The sequence below is a fragment of the Struthio camelus genome, chromosome 15, assembly GCF_040807025.1.
Source record: "Struthio camelus isolate bStrCam1 chromosome 15, bStrCam1.hap1, whole genome shotgun sequence".
NCBI classification, from domain to species: domain Eukaryota; kingdom Metazoa; phylum Chordata; class Aves; order Struthioniformes; family Struthionidae; genus Struthio; species Struthio camelus.
Window position 1 is genome coordinate 9,466,403 of NC_090956.1, and position 16,996 is coordinate 9,483,398.

Consider the following 16,996-nt stretch of genomic DNA (forward strand, 5'->3'; position numbering starts at 1 on the left):
GAATGACCTTTTGTACTGGTATTGTAAAAAGGATATATAATTTTTCTTTATAGTGCTTCTTATTTTCAGGCCACTGCTGGACTTTTTGTCATCAACAGTCAAGGGGGAATTATGCAATAGATCATTTTAAAGCACCTTAGAAACATAAGGCTAATCTGGAGAGAATAAGCAAACAATTGAATTTGTGTTCTATCTTGAAGCCTAGGTGCTTTGCTTGTTGAGCCTAGTGCTTAGTAGTCTGTCAACCTTTATCTTTCTTCAGAGTGGTAGTCTCTCAAACTATTGTTTCATATAAAAGCTTTGAGTACATAAGACAAAGCTACTTATAATATTATGCATCCACTACAGTTTTTCATTCATCATTTGAGGTGTAAGAAAAGACAAAGATGACCCTTAAATTATGCAAAACTTTAAAAGATAGCAAGAACTAAAATTATTTCAAAGCTAAACGAAAGGAAGGTGAACTTCATAACAACTAGATTGAAAATAGTCATATTACAGACACAGTTGTGCGTATTTCTTCTAGTTTCATAGGTTAATCACCAAGGGAGCTTGCCTTTAGAACTCCTTCCTAAATAGGTAAGTTAATACTGGAGATGGATCCTTCTTCAGTAGACCTACTTTTTAAGAATATAAAAAGAGAATAGGTAGATAGAGGAGAGGACCTAATGGTTGTCATAGCTGACAGTGGTCATAGTGTCTTTTTTGTAGGTATCACAATGGTGCTTTAAGGTGAGATTTGAATAAAAGCAATTAAATAATTGTGTGGATAGTTACAGGACTTTCTCATGAATTTAGGAGGCAGAGAAGAAGAGGTAAGAGGGTATCTGAAAATGGTGTGTATCTTGGGTCGGTCTGAGGTCGATTCACCATGGAATGGCAGATGTTAAGAATAAAGAAAGATTATACAAGTGGAAGCAATAGCTTATTTTTAATGTGACTCAAAACGAGGAGGCATGGGAAGGATATAAGAGAGTGACAGGATAGGAAGATCATATTTGCAGGAACATTCCGGTTAGATATGGACAAGGCAGGGCTGCATTTTCAGGCCAGAAAAAAAGGAGCAGTACTGCAGATGTGAGGTAAGAGGAGTCTGAAAGAGGATTTGTGTGGAAGGTATTATGCAAAAAAGATTCTTTAACAGAGACATATCTTAAGCATTAAGTGCTAGAGAGAGGTCTGAGTTAAAATGACAGCCGGATGTTTGGCTTAAGTCAGGGGCCGGATGGTATGTTCTACAGTGCCCAAGGGCAGAAGAGCAGCAGAAAAGCATAAGAGATAGACTGAGTTCTCCCTTTAAGCTATCTTGAGCTAGAGTTGAGGGCTGTCCCTCCAAGGAAATGTCAGACTTACGGCAAGCACATAGGAATGAGATATGAAAGACTGAAGTATGTGCGAGTTGCCAGCATAAACTGGTTATTGTGATTGGGATTATCCAGATGAAGGAGATAGCTTGATGTAATTACAAGAAGTTGAGGATGGTGATTTTCCTGAGGCCAGACTCCAGAAGCAATTAGAGATGGGGAGGAGGAGGGGAAGGAAGAAGATGACAGATACCGAATCAAGGGAGAACAACATTTTAAGATGAGCATGGGACGCTATACTGAAATCAGACACAATGCTGATTTTGACTATCCTTGCCCTAGTACGTATAGGAATGATGAATTAGGGAAGTTGCCTTCTCATCGTGGCCTCAGAAGGCCAGCTAAAGGAGCTGTCAGAAAATCTCATGGTGGTTTCTTCCAATCTGATTTCCTTTGACTGTAATCAGATCAAAGGCTGTGACGAGCAAAGAAAATATTTAGAAAAATTAGGGTGCACAACAGGGAAAGAGGTGATCACGAGCATCAGGAATTATCCAAGAAGCTGCATGTTTGTGGCTATTGCTCATACTCTGAATTACAGACCTATTGAAATGTCCACTGCTGACTTTGCGTTCATATGCCTAAGGTTCCTTGTGTGGGAACCAGGGAATGAAGATGAAGACACATATCCAGATCTTGTCCCAGCATGAAATCAGCATGCAGTGACAGTACACACCCAGGCCAGAGAGCTAGGAAACCTGTATACCCTCTTCTCTGTGAGCACACAGAGGGAAGGATTGTGAGACTAAAATTAAAGGACTGAATTTATAAAAGTTGCTCATTGTTTTGATATACCAAACCTCGAGTTATACTATAAAACAATTCAGCTGCTTATTTTTATGAGCAATAATGCCATTAGTTCTCATGAAAAATTAAAATGAGGAGGTTTTCTATATGAGCTAGAAAGGAGAAAAACTAAACAACCTAGATACTGTGGCTTAAATAGTTGAGAAGCAATAGTTTCTGTTTTGGTCAGGTGAGAGGTAATCCAAGCAAAGGATAGGGCTCTTTTGAATCAATCCTTGGAGCAGCCTTGTCTTCCATCTTTCTTTAAATATAAGGTTTCTACGTCGGGAAAGTTCAAGCTTGTCTGAGAGTCTACTTGATGGTGTATCAATACACAGGCTCCCCACTTGCTCTGTACTCTCCTAAATTCCATACTTGATTTTAGCAGAAATATCTTTGCTCTGAAGTAGCTTGTCCTGTCATTTGATACATCCTGCTTTTTTGCTCAATTTTCTGAAGGTTCTTTTTGCATCTGGCTTTTCTGTTACTCCTGTCTTGCTTTCCTACTGCTCGTTCCCAGGCTTTCAGATGACTTCTTTGAGTTTCAGCTACTAGCCTTTAGATGAGAAATATTACCAAAATTAGTATAAATAAAGTATATATTTAAATAGTTTGATTTTTACAGTTATAAATAACCACTTAAAACTTTTTTTTTTGCCATTTGCCCCAAAATTCCTTCTACAAAATAAATAATAATAAAATCATTGTAGAGAGATGTGGAAGTCTGAAAGAGTCTAGTAACTTGAAGATACGGCTAATCCTCTCTAGTTTGGGTACTGCGACTAGGAGTTAACGTGCTTGGATTTTTTCAGTCTGTTACTAAAACCGGCAGGAAAGTTGTCAGTTTTAATAGGAAGAAATTACACTGTGTGTGGAAATGGCCTTTGGAAAAAGAAATCATTTATATGTCCTGTTTCTAATGCACTAGGAATTCCTGATATTTAACAGAAAAAGAAAAAGCTCCAGAACCCCCCCCCACACACAAATTCATAGTAGTACAGTGCTCAAATATATCTATCATCACGAGCTGCGGTTTTGAGTTTTTTACCACTCTGCTACCTGTTTCAGGCAATAATCAGCACATTCTGAAATAACAAGAAGTTATGAATTACAGCAATCTTCAGCACCTACAAAATGAAGGATAAGCAAAGAAATACATGCATATAAATTGAATCTATATCCCCCACTGCTTTGCTTTATCAAGTTGTTGCTCTGCGTTATTGCTATTTAGCAATATAATGCTTTTTTTCTAGGTAATGCATCACGACAGTTCTAGGTTTTTGCAGAAATAACTCCAGTATAAAAACCTCCTGTCTTTATTTATTCTACTTTTTAAAAATTCTAAAGCATAGTTGCTCATGTGTGATTTTGAACACTTTCTTGTGCACTTGTTCCCGTTCAGGTGCCTAGTCATACGTACTACTGACACAAACACGTGATTTCAGAGTGGCCTGACCGGTTTGGTTAGTGTACGAAATCTCTGATCCTCTCTGCAACTCCAGAGAAGTTTGGACAGATCTGTTATAGGGTGTAAGTAGTTGTGACAAAGGGTAACTAGGTATTTGTGACTACAAAAACAATCATTCTTATCAGCAAGTATTGAGTCTAAAATGACAAAGAGCTGAGCAGTGAAGCGACAGTGGTGAGATATTTGTGTTTTACATAAGAGAGAGTGTTTCAAAAATCATTTAAATTAGAATGGAAATCTGAAGGGTTTTCAAGTTTTTGGAAAAGAAGAAAAATGGAACTCATAGACAGAAACAGGACTCTCCTCTGAACATCACATCTTCCTATGCTTAGAATTTTTCAGGAAAATTTTATTTAACCTGCAGAGACAGAATTAAAAATTTTTGATGAAATAGTGTAGCTTTGAAAACTGTCCCATAGCTTTTCAAGCTGAAAAGCTTTCAACTTTCAAAACTACTGTAGATTAGCAAATCTGCATACAAAGGAATCATCATATTTTGATTTACAAAAGACATTGAATTAGCAGTTGACAGGTACATCACGTTACACCAAGACAAGCATACACAATTGACCATCCTATCTTTTCAAAGTGCAGAAAGCATGACAAAATGCAAATATAACTAAAGAAAATCCACTAAGCTAAATTGCACAGCAAGTCTAAATAATAAGATTTCCTCTAAGCAAAAAGGAAGATTTCCTAAATCTTTTGTCATTTACCTTTTTGTTTATAGACTAGAAGCATGCATACATGATCAAATGGGAGATCATTAGATCCTTCTGGGCCCAAAAAAGACTCAGCGGACTTTACAATTTACTATTGTAACTACCTGCTAGTGGAGTTCTGTCAGGCTGGTAACAACATTTGATGTGCAGTTGTTTTCACTGGGATGGCCCAGGTGAAAGAATAACAAATACAGTGACATGCTCCTTTATAATATAAACACATTTCAAAAGAAACAATTCAGTACATGGATTGGTCCAACTTGTTCATGTTATCAGTGCTTCAAAAACCAGAAATAATGGGATCTGAATATGGGGCAGGGCACACAGAATTTTTTTTCATATAAATTTAATCCAATAAACGTTGGCACATATCAAATATTTCTAAAGAGTTAAGTAGCCCTTAAAATAGCATTACAATGCAATATTAACGCAACAAGAGGTGTAATCTAATATCAAATGCATCATCTAAATCCAACATTAAATACAACTTTATAAATAGTACAGCGTTCTTCACGTTCTTTACTAAGTTAGAAAAGTAAGACACAGCAGCTAAGAAACTTAACGCAGTATCACGCTGTAAGTTACTGGCAGAAGGTGAAAGAAGATGCAGATTCTTATTCTCGTTATTACACAGATGGCACATTTTCTATGGCTAATATTGTGAAACAACAATTGTATGCTAGAACTAAGTTAAGATGCTCAGGGCAGTGAGCTCCCCCTGATTTTCTGTTTGGCAAAAGGACATTAAGTACTCATAAACATGCATTTCAATTGCTTGTCCTTTGTATAAAGAGAAATATGTTTTTTTTTCTGCATAATAACAGAATAAAGTTATGCATACATAGTGTCTAAAGAGATGAAACTATGCTTTTTCTGCTTTTCTTATATCCAGCCATATGTTAATGCCTTCTTTTTAATACAATCAGATACAGCGTTTCTAAAAACAAGCCTACGTAATATTTTAAACATGTTTTTCTGGTTGCAGAAAATCTGTTTAAATCTCTCATAAAAAAAGAAGTCTGAAAATCAAGGCTTTCTTCTACATTCTTCAGACAGCTAGCTGCAAAGCTGAGAGATCAGATTCTTCTTAAATCCCTCAGTTCTTCATTAACATACATGAACATCCTCATTCTTTCCTTTTTCCGGCGTCTTCGTGTATTTATTGTATGTTATGATTCTCCGTATTTTGCCATTTCCTCCTGGAAGGAAACAACTGCTCATAAATACTGCAAATACTACATATTGCCTTGGGACATGTCACATAAAATGCTTTTCAAAACAAGTTGTTCTTATCTACTTTGCATTTGCAGTTGCTTTGCATGCTGCGCAGGTTGATTTATAGGCTAAATGAAATAACTGAGACTGCATTGCCAAGTCAGGGAGAAACTGTAGGAAGAAACTAGATGGCAACAAAAGCAAACTTCCCATAGCAATACTTGACATGCCCTTTATCAGCTTAGGTCTTGCTAGAAAAGGGGGCAGTATGCAACATTGAAAGGGAAGAAATACAAATGCATCCTCAGTAAAAACGCTGCACTAACTTGTACTGAATGAAGGCCTGCTTCTATATAAAGAATAGGACAACAACTTGACTTCTTATATATAGGAATCACAGAGAAAACTAAGAAGTACTCAAGCTGTATGTATGCAGGTTTAAAAAAAAAACATTATTTAAGATAAATCCTAATATGTTTCCTTCTAAATGCAAAGGGTTTTTAAGTGTTATTGCACTGGAAGAGAGAAGTACAGATCATCATCACTGTTTACATGGTTTATTTTTACGCCCATAAAAACAGTGGAGGAATTAAGAAGGAGTAAGAGGCACCTTAGGATGGATAGAAGAGGAAAGGAGGATGAATTATTCCAAGCGCTGACTCTGCAGCCTATACCTACAATTATTTCTTCCAGATGTAGCACGAAGCAGGGAGACTTGAAACTCCACCTGCTCATCACTGTTGCTCCATGCCTGGCATAAGAGTGTTTTCTTCAGGCCTCTAAGGACCTCCCTAAAACATAGCCTTGTTACGTACCCATTGCATTGACTCTAAACATCAAAGCACTTCCCCCCACGCCTCACACACTTATCTTAAAATAAGATTTCCGTATTTGTTTTCAAGAATTTTCCTTACTGAAAGTTACAAATACAGAAACCGTTCCTTCAAACATAGCACAGGAAGGACTAGGAACCTGACATGATTAGATTAACCAGACGTTTAATATACACAGTAAAAGACGAATACAGAAGACATGCAAGAAAATTATATGCATCTGATTTGCTCATGACATTTCAGATGAAGTGAAATGCAGCGCACAGTCATTTCCCTCACGACCATCAAGAACTTTTAGAGCGTCTCACACCAGCCTTGAACATATCTGAGAAACTTTTTTCTTCTGGAAACTATGCCTCAATATATTGTCATTGATTAAACAGAACAAAGTGTTGAAAAGCATATTCCATGTCGTATTCTCCATTAGTAACAGACTAGACTTTAATATAAATCCATTCATTGCAATTTGGGATTATTCGGTGAATGGAAGAGAAACACAGCTCATAAGTTTGGAATTAGTGGACTAAGTTAATCAGCTTTCCCCTTCAGAGGCAAATTCTGATTAGATTAAGTTATGAGCATGGTAATTTATTGTGAACTTGCTTCTTCTAAGCGTTTAGCACAAGATTCAATAGTTTAACTCAATAATTAAGAATCAGTTTCACACAACAAAGCCACATCAATTTAGTTTGTTTTGTGAAAAAGGCATGTATCATCTCACCCAAACTCCATCTGAAATTGCCCATATGGGCTATCTTATATCAAGCAGAACAACAGGCTTGCCACATTTGACAACAGCCTATACAAGAACACAGCCAGAGCAGTCTCTGCCTCTTGTTGCCAAGGCTTTCGTAGTTCCCTTACACTGTAATTCAACAGTTCACTTCATTCTGCAGTCAGATGTTTAGCCCCATAGGGTAGCTTTGCACCTATATGATCTATTTTGCAATATGCCTGTTAGATATCTTGTAAAATTTTATCACAATTGTGTAACTTCTAAGAAATTTCATTTACAAAGTTTTATTTCCCTTTATTGTTATAATTAATTCCAAAAATCCTAATATAAGACAAAGAACTTTCCAAACAGGGAAGGAAAAAGACAAATCCTCTAAGAATCTGCCTCAGAGATGAAGGTCTTAAGAGAGAATTAACTAGGAAATAGAGAGCCTCAGTGTCACATTGAATTTGGCCACGACGATGGAAGCAGCCTGTATCTCAGAGCATATAAACTTTTGTTTTACAGGGTCTGCCTAACTTATTTGCCAATCTCTGGGTAGAATTGAAGAGTCTAACTGATGAAGCCTCACATGATATGAGACAGGAACTATCAGTCTTCTTGCACTGTACTATCACTACTGCGTTCAGTATAGTTACCTAAAAGCTAGATTCTCTTTATTACAACAGAGACAGGGAAGGAATAGGGTATTTTATGATGCTATCAGGATTCTGGAATTAGATTTTCCTTTTTAAGCATTCAGAAAGCATCTAATAAACTTCTGTCTGAGATGGTTTTTGCAGAGTACTGAAGTTTGATGGAATGGAAAGTACCCTGCACACATCTAACTGGTTGAGATGTATTAAAATGAATCAATGAAAATTCTTGTGATTTAATTGTATTCTCGAATTAACATCTTTAAGTGCTTAAAGCTTGGAATTCTGTCGTTTCAAATCTAGATGAATACCAATAACAGATAATGTACTTATAAAGCACAAAGAAATTTTTACTGGACAATTACAATTCCAAAGGACAGAACTTAGCACACTTGTACTGGTGATTTCCTCCTTAGAAGCAGCATGCACTTTCAATGTTGTGGGAGGCTTCAGGTGTTGACTTACAGATACAGACATATATAGGTGGAGGAATTTGTTACCGTCCCCAGCTATCCCTCCCTTCTTCTGAAGGCTGTTTTTCCCTGAAGCAGGTAAGGCTGAACCATGCACAAGAGTTCCTGAAATGCCAGTCCAACATACTAAGCTAATATGAACATCTGTACTAGTTTATTGTAGCACAACAATGGGAAGCTCTAAATTATGGCAGTATATGAGCTGTTTCACACAGAGGTTACCCACCCCTGCTGCAAAACCTGCAATCTTCTGATAGGGGATAGGGCACATACTTGAAGGCAGTAACTGGTTTAGCTGTTTGTCTTTAATCCATTGTATGCAAATCGAGATATTCAGTGAGTCACAGCAATGACATGACTTACAAACAAATTGGCAGAAAAAATATATACATCTTTGTCAATTATAAAACTCCGCTTTTATTATGTCTTAAATACAATGAATTGCATTCCAGGAAGCATAAACTGGGAAGGCAAATAACATATATGAGATCAACATAGAAAAATCATTAACAGAGCACTCACTCAATCAGGTCACCACTAGAGATCCACCTCTTTAAAATGTTTTTCTGACCAAACAATCCTCAAATTGATGAGAGCAGGTAGGACAAGATTTTCCAGATAGGTAATAGGCAGGAGACAGAAACTATACTTAAGAGGAAGCAGATGCTCTGAGTAGACAGCGAGACTGACCGACTAGCAAGATAACAAGGCTTCAGAAGCACGGACAAGAGAAGCACAGCCTGAGAACACTTTAAAAAAAAAAAAAAGTGAAATTGGAGGGATGAAACGGCTAAATACTGTAATACCTCATTGTTTTAAAGTTTCTGTGGTTACACAAATCCTAGGGTAAACATTTATTCCTTACTTTTCTGTTGTGTTTTTCTTGAATAGAGAATTAGAAACTGCCAGCTTACTCCACCAGCAAGTAGCAGACTCCTGAATTCCTAATACCTACTTCAAGTCTACACTGTGAGCCTGGGAGCACGCTCAAGAGACCCAGAGCTACAAACTTACTTTCCCTTATCCACAGGAGCAAACGACTACTTTAAACAAAAATGAACAACCGTCCATATAGATAAGTGTTAGCGCAGGTTGCGGTGAATTTAGGATTACATAGATCCATTGACAATCAGTCTATAGAGGAATTTTGTAAACTGAGTTGTCACTCAGGGAAGTTGTTTTCAAGGAGTAAAATCTATGAAACTCAAATAGTCTGCCAGATCAGTTTAACACACCACACTGAAACATTTTGCTGCTTATCCCCATTTGCAAAATCTAACATTTACATCACTATCTTACTTCACAAAGAGTCTCTGATATCATTTAAGGTACTTGCATGAGTATATTTCCTTTTGAAGTCTTTTTTAAAAGGACCTTTATAAGAAAAATTAGAAACCATGCTATAATATTGTAGCATTTCTTAAAACCTCTGAGGAATAAATGAGTCTCTCTTCCTGGCAATACAGAAACCCTGTCTCTTGTGCCTGGAACTATTGTTTAACATTTCCATTAGTACAAATGCATTTGTTTTACCAATGATCATCTAATATTTATATACTCCCAGTTAAAAAAAAAAAAAAAACTAATCCTACTAATTCCTAATTAACATTTTCATATCAAAGCATCTCATAAGTTATACCAACACACGCACTAACAAATCACATAAAGTGATGCTTAGCACAAAGGACCTTTGTTAACTGCAGTATTATACAGTGGGCTGGTACTAACATGGAACGCAGGAGTAAGCTAGTGCAGAGCATATAACACCACAGAGACTTTTATGATGGAAATAATTTTTAACTCTTTGCAGAGGAAAAATGGAGGAAAAGAGAATATCTTCCAGATCAAAGTATATCCAATCATTTCCATCAGCTTAGATTCAGCAGTGAGAATGACTCCTGAGTAAACTCAGATCAAGTATGTCAATTTTGTAGTCTGAACCTATTTTTCTTAAGCATTATATATGTAAACCTTTGGGATGAAATCCTAATCCCCTTAAAGACCTAACTAGTAAACACCTACAAAATACTAATGAGCTGTCATCACTGAGTTCCTCATTAAAAAATGCATATGTCATAAATCAACTGAAAAATATGGGCCTCAGAATATTGCAATTAATTTAAACTAGATTTTCTTAAAAGTTTCTGGCAAACACATTTTTAGTCTTTATAGGATATGAAACCCTTATGTAAGAACTTAACAGAATTTCTGAGGCTAGCACAGTCTGCTTATACAAACTTGTTGCTGATAGAGCCTGGTTATTACTTGCTCGCATGTCTGCTGATTTCCGAATCATCCACTCTTAAATCCTTCACTACTGACAACATAAAAAGCAAAGATTGGAAATAATTATTAGCAAACTTGGATTTTTTTTGATTTTCTATTCAAAACTGGCATAAAGCGTTCTCTTTCTAGTATCACGGCCATCTGTCTCATGGTTGGGGATAATAAGCACCAGCAATCAAATCTCAAACTAGCTGCCAAAAAGACATCTTGGACGTACTGCCAACTGACCAAAGCAATTCTTAGTACGATGCAGTACAATAGTTTTTCCTAGTCTCAAGAGAAACAAAGAATTGTAATCCTGTACAGCTACTTATTGTATCAGAAATTCACTCATTTTCTATAATATGTATTACCTATATTGACAACTATCCTCTACTTATGTTTAAACTTTGGAGAATGCATGGCTTGAGATCTGCAAAGTCTGCAAGTGGAATAAGTTAGCAGTACTTGTCATCTGTAACCTCTCCTCTTGCCAGAAGGTCAGAGACAACAAATAGTACATCTTCCCCTCTTTCCACTTGAAGCTGGAAGCTTTAAGCATGTATTGAAACAAAGCAGGTTAGCGGTATCACTGCAAACCTCTTCAGCGCCCTTTGTTGGTCTAAAATTTAATCCTACAAGTCAAGCACATGAATAGGTTTTTAAATACATATCAAAATCTATGAACCACAAAGGCTTACCATCACACTTGATAAAAATGACACTGGGAAAAACAGTATAAATTGAGTAACTTGCAATTTTCCTGACTTATGTGCTTAACTGTGCTACAATGTCATGCACGTTTTGAAGTACATTAAAAGGAATGTCTTCCTATTTTACAAGCAATACAGTTGACCTTGGAGGCATGGAATACTGAGGTAGACGTGGAACGCTAGCCTCTGTCTCTACTTGCCTGTATCAACTTTCTTGCTATTACAGGATAGTTATACAACTGTTATCTCTAAAAGTCTTTATCTTTAGCCATTAGTGCCATACGCTGAATTCTGCACATATTTGACCAAGCACCAGATTCTGTTCTCCGTGAGGCAGGTATTGTTTACTGAGTGGGTCTGACAGGATTTTTTTCTTCTCTTTGAACGACTGGGCAACGTTTGTAAACCAAAACACAAACTATACCAAAGCCAAAACACAAACTACAGGTATAGAAACGAGAATTTTAAAACAGTCCCACTATATATCTGCCTTACCTAATTCTGTGATGAACATCTCGGTAGGCTTAAGTTCTCTAGTGGCTACTGCAGTTGCCTGCGCATCCATTTTTCCCCTCAAACAGCTCTGTGACAACTACTTCTGTCAACTCTTGCCTTTCTCATTTCCCCTGAGAAAGTGCTACTGTGTTTTCACCCAGCAACTTATCTTTTCCTGTAATTTTTGCTTTGCTAACTTAAGAGCAGCGGTTTGGCTCTCTGAGAGGTTTCGTTTGTCCAGTTGTGTCTACCACTGTCTTGTAACAACAGTCCAGCATTTGCAGACCATGCATTTACTGTTAACGGGGTCTCTTTCCAATCAGCTCTGTTCATTTAACTGAGTAAATCATGCATGCCATGCAGCAATTATTACAGCCATTACATCTGGTCCTAACCCTCTAATGTGCTTGTCAGGTTGCTCTTGAAAAGAACAAAATCATTCATAAATACAAACACGCATCTGCCTAGCCCAAACCGCACAGTTCTCTTTGAACTGTTCTTTGTGTATGTTAGGTTGGACAGGGAACTAGCTAGGCTAAACACTACAATCATTACAACGTTTTCAACTTCAGAAAAAGTCACTTCTGTAAATTAATACTTATTTACACAAAGCTTATGAAATATTACCCTTATATTGACATATATCAACTATGATCTACTTAGGGTGACTGTTTACCTGAGCACTTTTTTTAAAGACAGAATTGTCCTTTTGATTTACATTCCATTTTTCTATCAATAACCTATTAAAAACAAAAAACAAAAAATTACAGCAGCTTTTCATAGAGACATGTAATAGCTATATATCTCTCTCTGATTAGCCATGCCTTTGTGTAACAGAAAGCCTTATCATTGTCGAGGTATAATGAATTGTAAAGCTCTTCCCAAACACCTCAGCCAGCTATTACCATTGAAGCAGCTGGCACCTTCTGGCTCTGGGCCGGCAGTTAGGAAGCATAACACTGAAGGAACATAACGATCAACACAATTTAACTGTCCTTCCCTCCAGTTCTACGCTGCTATCGGAGCTGGCTCTGAGTGAGTGATACCAGAACCAGCAGGGAATGATGTGCCACCTGAGCCAGTTCCATCCACTGAGACACAGATGGAGCACAGTGCTGTCATGACTGTGCTGCTCCCAGGGACTGACTTAGCTCCTTTGGAGACAGCGGGGATACCTCTGCCTGGCACTGCATAGCATCGTTATCTGTTATATAACTGTTAACAGAAAAGGGAGAAAAATTTCATGTCAAGAGAGGATGCCAAAGAGGAGATGAAGAAGAGGAAAGAAAGGGATACACACCTGAGGAGTCTTTGGCAGAGCATGCTAACTCTACCTGGAGAAGGTTAACAGAAGACTGCAGTAAAGAATGAAAGAGAGGGAGACACAAGACAGATTCTGGTAGGTGGATGACATTACGGGGAAAAGAAAAAGATTAAGAGTCAAAGAAGAAAGGGAAGCAAAAAGTGACTGAGATCGAGAGCTGACATTTTCTGAGAGGAGAATGATTTTGTCAGATGCTCTGGTAAATCAGGAAACATAAGAGTGAACAGGAAGGCTTAGGATCTGCTCAGAAAAAGGTTATTAAAAACTTTCTTAATTTCAGTCATGTTGACGAAACAAACATTTTACAGGTCATTAGAGGCAAAGAGAAAGGGAAATGGATGGTAACTGGAAAAATAGATGGTTTGAGAACAGAAGAAAGATCTGACGTTATTGCATGCAGAGAACATAATTCCAGCAGAAAATATCCATTTTCCATATCTGATGATTCAGTTAGAGAAATCAGGCTGAGACAGGACAGAAGGAGCCCATGCAAATTTTAGAAAATAAAAATAATCTGTATTTCATAGTAAGAGGTCAGACTAAAGGAAGAGGTATTAAAAAAGGACACTGCATGACATTAATGACAAGTCAGTTTTTAATAATATATAGGAAGAGAAATATAATGATTTGCAGATGACAGAACTCAGCAGGAAGAGGAACAACTTCATGTAATTTCTCTTTGAAATAAGGGTGAGAGACTGAGGTACCACAAGTGACAGAAACAATAGCCCTGAAGTTTAATACACTGCTAGAATCTGCTCAGATTCTCTACTGTGATGGTAGCTGATTGTGTAAGACCTTAGAACCAAATCCCTCTAAAGCAGTCAGCTTGTTTGCATGCCATTTTCCAAGTCCCAAGAAAACACTAAAATTAACAGTACAAGGAAGAAACAGCGATTCTTTTATAAAAGGCAGACACTAAGTCAGATATTCTTGTCTTCCCTTCACGAAAGGAAAAAAGCAATTATTGAAAGATTCCTTAGAAATACTCACTTCAAAGACTTTGCCTGCTTTAAAAAACTTCTGGCTTTTGCTACTTCTTGAGCAAGTTTCTTTAAGTCATCTCCTTCAAAGTAAGGGAAAACTGGATGCTGAAAACAAAATTGAAATATTATACTTTACTCTGTACTTGTTTATTTTTTGCAATTTCTAATAATTTAATTAACTAAGCCAAAGCTCAAAATCTCAATGCTCCTACATACAGGTAGACAAAGTCTTGTATTTACAGAGGGAGAGCAAAGCAACTCTTCCGTTAAATATGGTTCTGTTCACCAATATATTTTCTTACTGTGATAATCATGGAGGTCTCCTGCAGGAGCTGTATTTTCTTAAGCACTGTATAAGGATTTTACAATGACAAAAATTAAATACAAGATGGTGAGAGTAAGAGGGCACAATAAAAGCTAACCTTAGCTTAAAAATAAAGTGTTGCGATATAGGATTTTTTTTTCTAGTTCTCTTTCAAAAGTTATATTGCATTCTATCCCTCTTTCATGGGTTTGGCCACCTGGCCAAGGCAGCTGGCAGAGAGGCAAAGCTAGATATTAAGAATGTCTGTTTGGTTTCAGTGTGAAGTATCTGAAGAGTCTTGCATTTACTTTCTAATGATTTTTTTTTTTTTTTTTAAAAACACAGTTTGACTACTGATGAACTATGCTGAAATTAAACAAAACCAAAAGAGTCACTTAACATACATCATCATCATCAAGCCCCTCTGTCAACATTCTGTGTGCTGCTAATTGTCCATCCACATCTCCAAAGCAGCAATGGTAGCGCCCTCCTGTTTGGGAAGCAAGCTTCTTCAGAAATTCATTAGCTCTTCTGTTGACAATAAAGTAGTAAGTTACTTACGAAAACTGTTACTCTAAAAGCAACAACAATAGAAGAAGAATTTCTTAAGAACTTCTCAAAGAAAATCTTATGTCCAAACAAGTAGTTTGGAGGATATCATTATAAACGTCTAAGCCATTTCTAATCTTCAGCTTCTAATGAAGAATATATACTGCCTAGTTGCCATAACCTCCAAAATGAGGTTATTTTTGGACAAGAGATTCATCACAACAACAGAACTGAAAAAGGAAACTAAAACAAAAGAACTCAGAAACCAAGTTGGCAGAGAACGGGTAGTAATATTTTACACAGGGAAAGAAAGCTGAAAGCTGGGAGACTCCATAAGGGGAAGGAACATTTTGCGTGCCTCCTATTTTTTATACTCTTTTCTAAGCCCCTACTACTTGCCTGAAAGATGAACCTTTGGGATAACTAGTGTAGTTATTATTATATTCTCATTACAAGTATGCTAAATCACACATCCTTACAATTCTTTTATATCTCATTTTAGAGCCCTCTCTCCCAAGGATTAGGGCCCTTCCTGGGGCTAATAGTCGTATCTCCATTAATTTAAATTAAGCTGCAAGGATTGATTAAATTCTAGAACTGGACACTAAAATCTCCATAACTACTAGGACATTTCTTCCAAAATGAAGCAGATTTTGTTTCAGAGTAACTCACAGTCAGAAGTGCGTCTCCTTTATTAGTAGATTTGCTTAACAGACAATGATTGACTACTGATTGGTTAATCAAATGATATGCAAATCAACTCAAAATATTGATGACAGACAATTCTTCATAAATACTTAAAGTTGACTTTTTTATCTTAGTACCAATAATTCAAAGTTTTTACCTGGCAACATCCATCTCAGAATTCAGAGGAACGCAGCCTGGCACCCAACAGAAACAACACTGCTTATCAATTTGTGCTATGAGAGGGTCAAAAGTTTCTCATGGCAGCTTGATAACCCAGTGGCATTATCCAGAAGTTGCTAACCTCATGTCTGCCACTGGGGACAAGAGGGCTGGGAGGCAATGCTACATTCAAGAGAACAAAGACTGGATTTTTGAAGACCTGGGACAACGGCATTTTGGGGTGGCAGAGTAGACATGCACCTATTCTGGAAAGCCTGCTGCCTGTGTGGCTATCTGCTCCCTAGGCCACACAGCCACCATGCAGCAGAATCTAGAGGTGCACATACTTTCTGATGTTGCTCCAGGGTTCCCAGCTCTGAACTGTGCAAAGATCCCTGCAAAGGAACATACAGGGACATATCTTTAACTCACACCCTATCACGGCCTGCACCAGCACTTTCCTAGCGCTCCTGATTCCAATCCATGGCAAGTATATTACTTTTGTCTAGATCTCTAGGGTGGTGGTGGGGGGATGTGTGTATGCAAGTCTTGTGACACAACCACAGGACTGACCTCAGTGCTGCAGTCTAGTGATGCATATCCTTCTCTGTGTATTTGAAGGCAATTCTCACAAACATATGAACTGTGGGAGATGTAGTCTAGGTGGCAAACACCTGTGTCAGAACAGCCCACTCGCTTTCCACCTGGATAAAGGCCTAGCTCAATCCCGGTCTCCACTGAGCTGAGCACGTGGCATGGCAACACAGCCCTCTTTGACCGTAAGTAAACTAGTAATTAAAAAAAAATATTTTCTTTTGGTTGCAAAACATCATATACCTGTCTGTAGCAAAACATCATATACCTGTCTGTACAGCTAAAAGAAATGGTGTGGATTTTAATGTCTTGTTTCTCTCTCAATCTTTCAATTTCTTTTAAAATGAGACTGCAACTGGTATCTGGTTTTCCATCAGTCAATACGTACAGTGCCTCTATATCTTGAAAACTGAAAGCCTTCTGAAAAGCAGAAAAATAAGCTTAAATAATTAGAATATCTTATACAAAAAGTTATATTTAAGAATGAAAACACTATTCCAATAATGTAAGATAGCCGTGTATTTACCACATCATAAATCAAGTCAGCATTGTCTTTTCCTTTTCACTAGGTATGAAAGAAATTTTAGTTGCTGCTTTGCAAGGATACAGCTTCTTAAGAATAAATGAATATATTGTTTGTAGCATAAGGCAACAAATCTATGAGAAAGACATCATCAAAAACTCACTC

At 37.3% G+C, this 16,996-nt stretch overlaps 1 protein-coding gene across 3 annotated transcripts in view; it reads right to left on the minus strand.

Moving 5' to 3' along the window:
• VWA3A (von Willebrand factor A domain containing 3A) overlaps positions 1-16,996 on the minus strand; it is a 47,595-nt gene that overhangs the window by 2,184 nt on the left and 28,415 nt on the right. For 2 of the 3 annotated variants that reach the window (XM_068908509.1, XM_068908510.1), the window contains exons 29-32: positions 16,577-16,728; positions 14,724-14,850; positions 14,023-14,120; positions 3,947-5,539 (exon numbers count right to left, since the gene is read on the minus strand). In XM_068908509.1, the coding sequence (XP_068764610.1) occupies positions 5,500-5,539; positions 14,023-14,120; positions 14,724-14,850; positions 16,577-16,728 (417 nt within the window). In that variant the 3' untranslated portion in view covers positions 3,947-5,499. Of the gene's footprint in view, positions 1-3,946; positions 5,540-12,381; positions 12,446-14,022; positions 14,121-14,723; positions 14,851-16,576; positions 16,729-16,996 lie in introns of those variants that run through there. The other variant, XM_009683380.2, reaches the window with a different exon arrangement.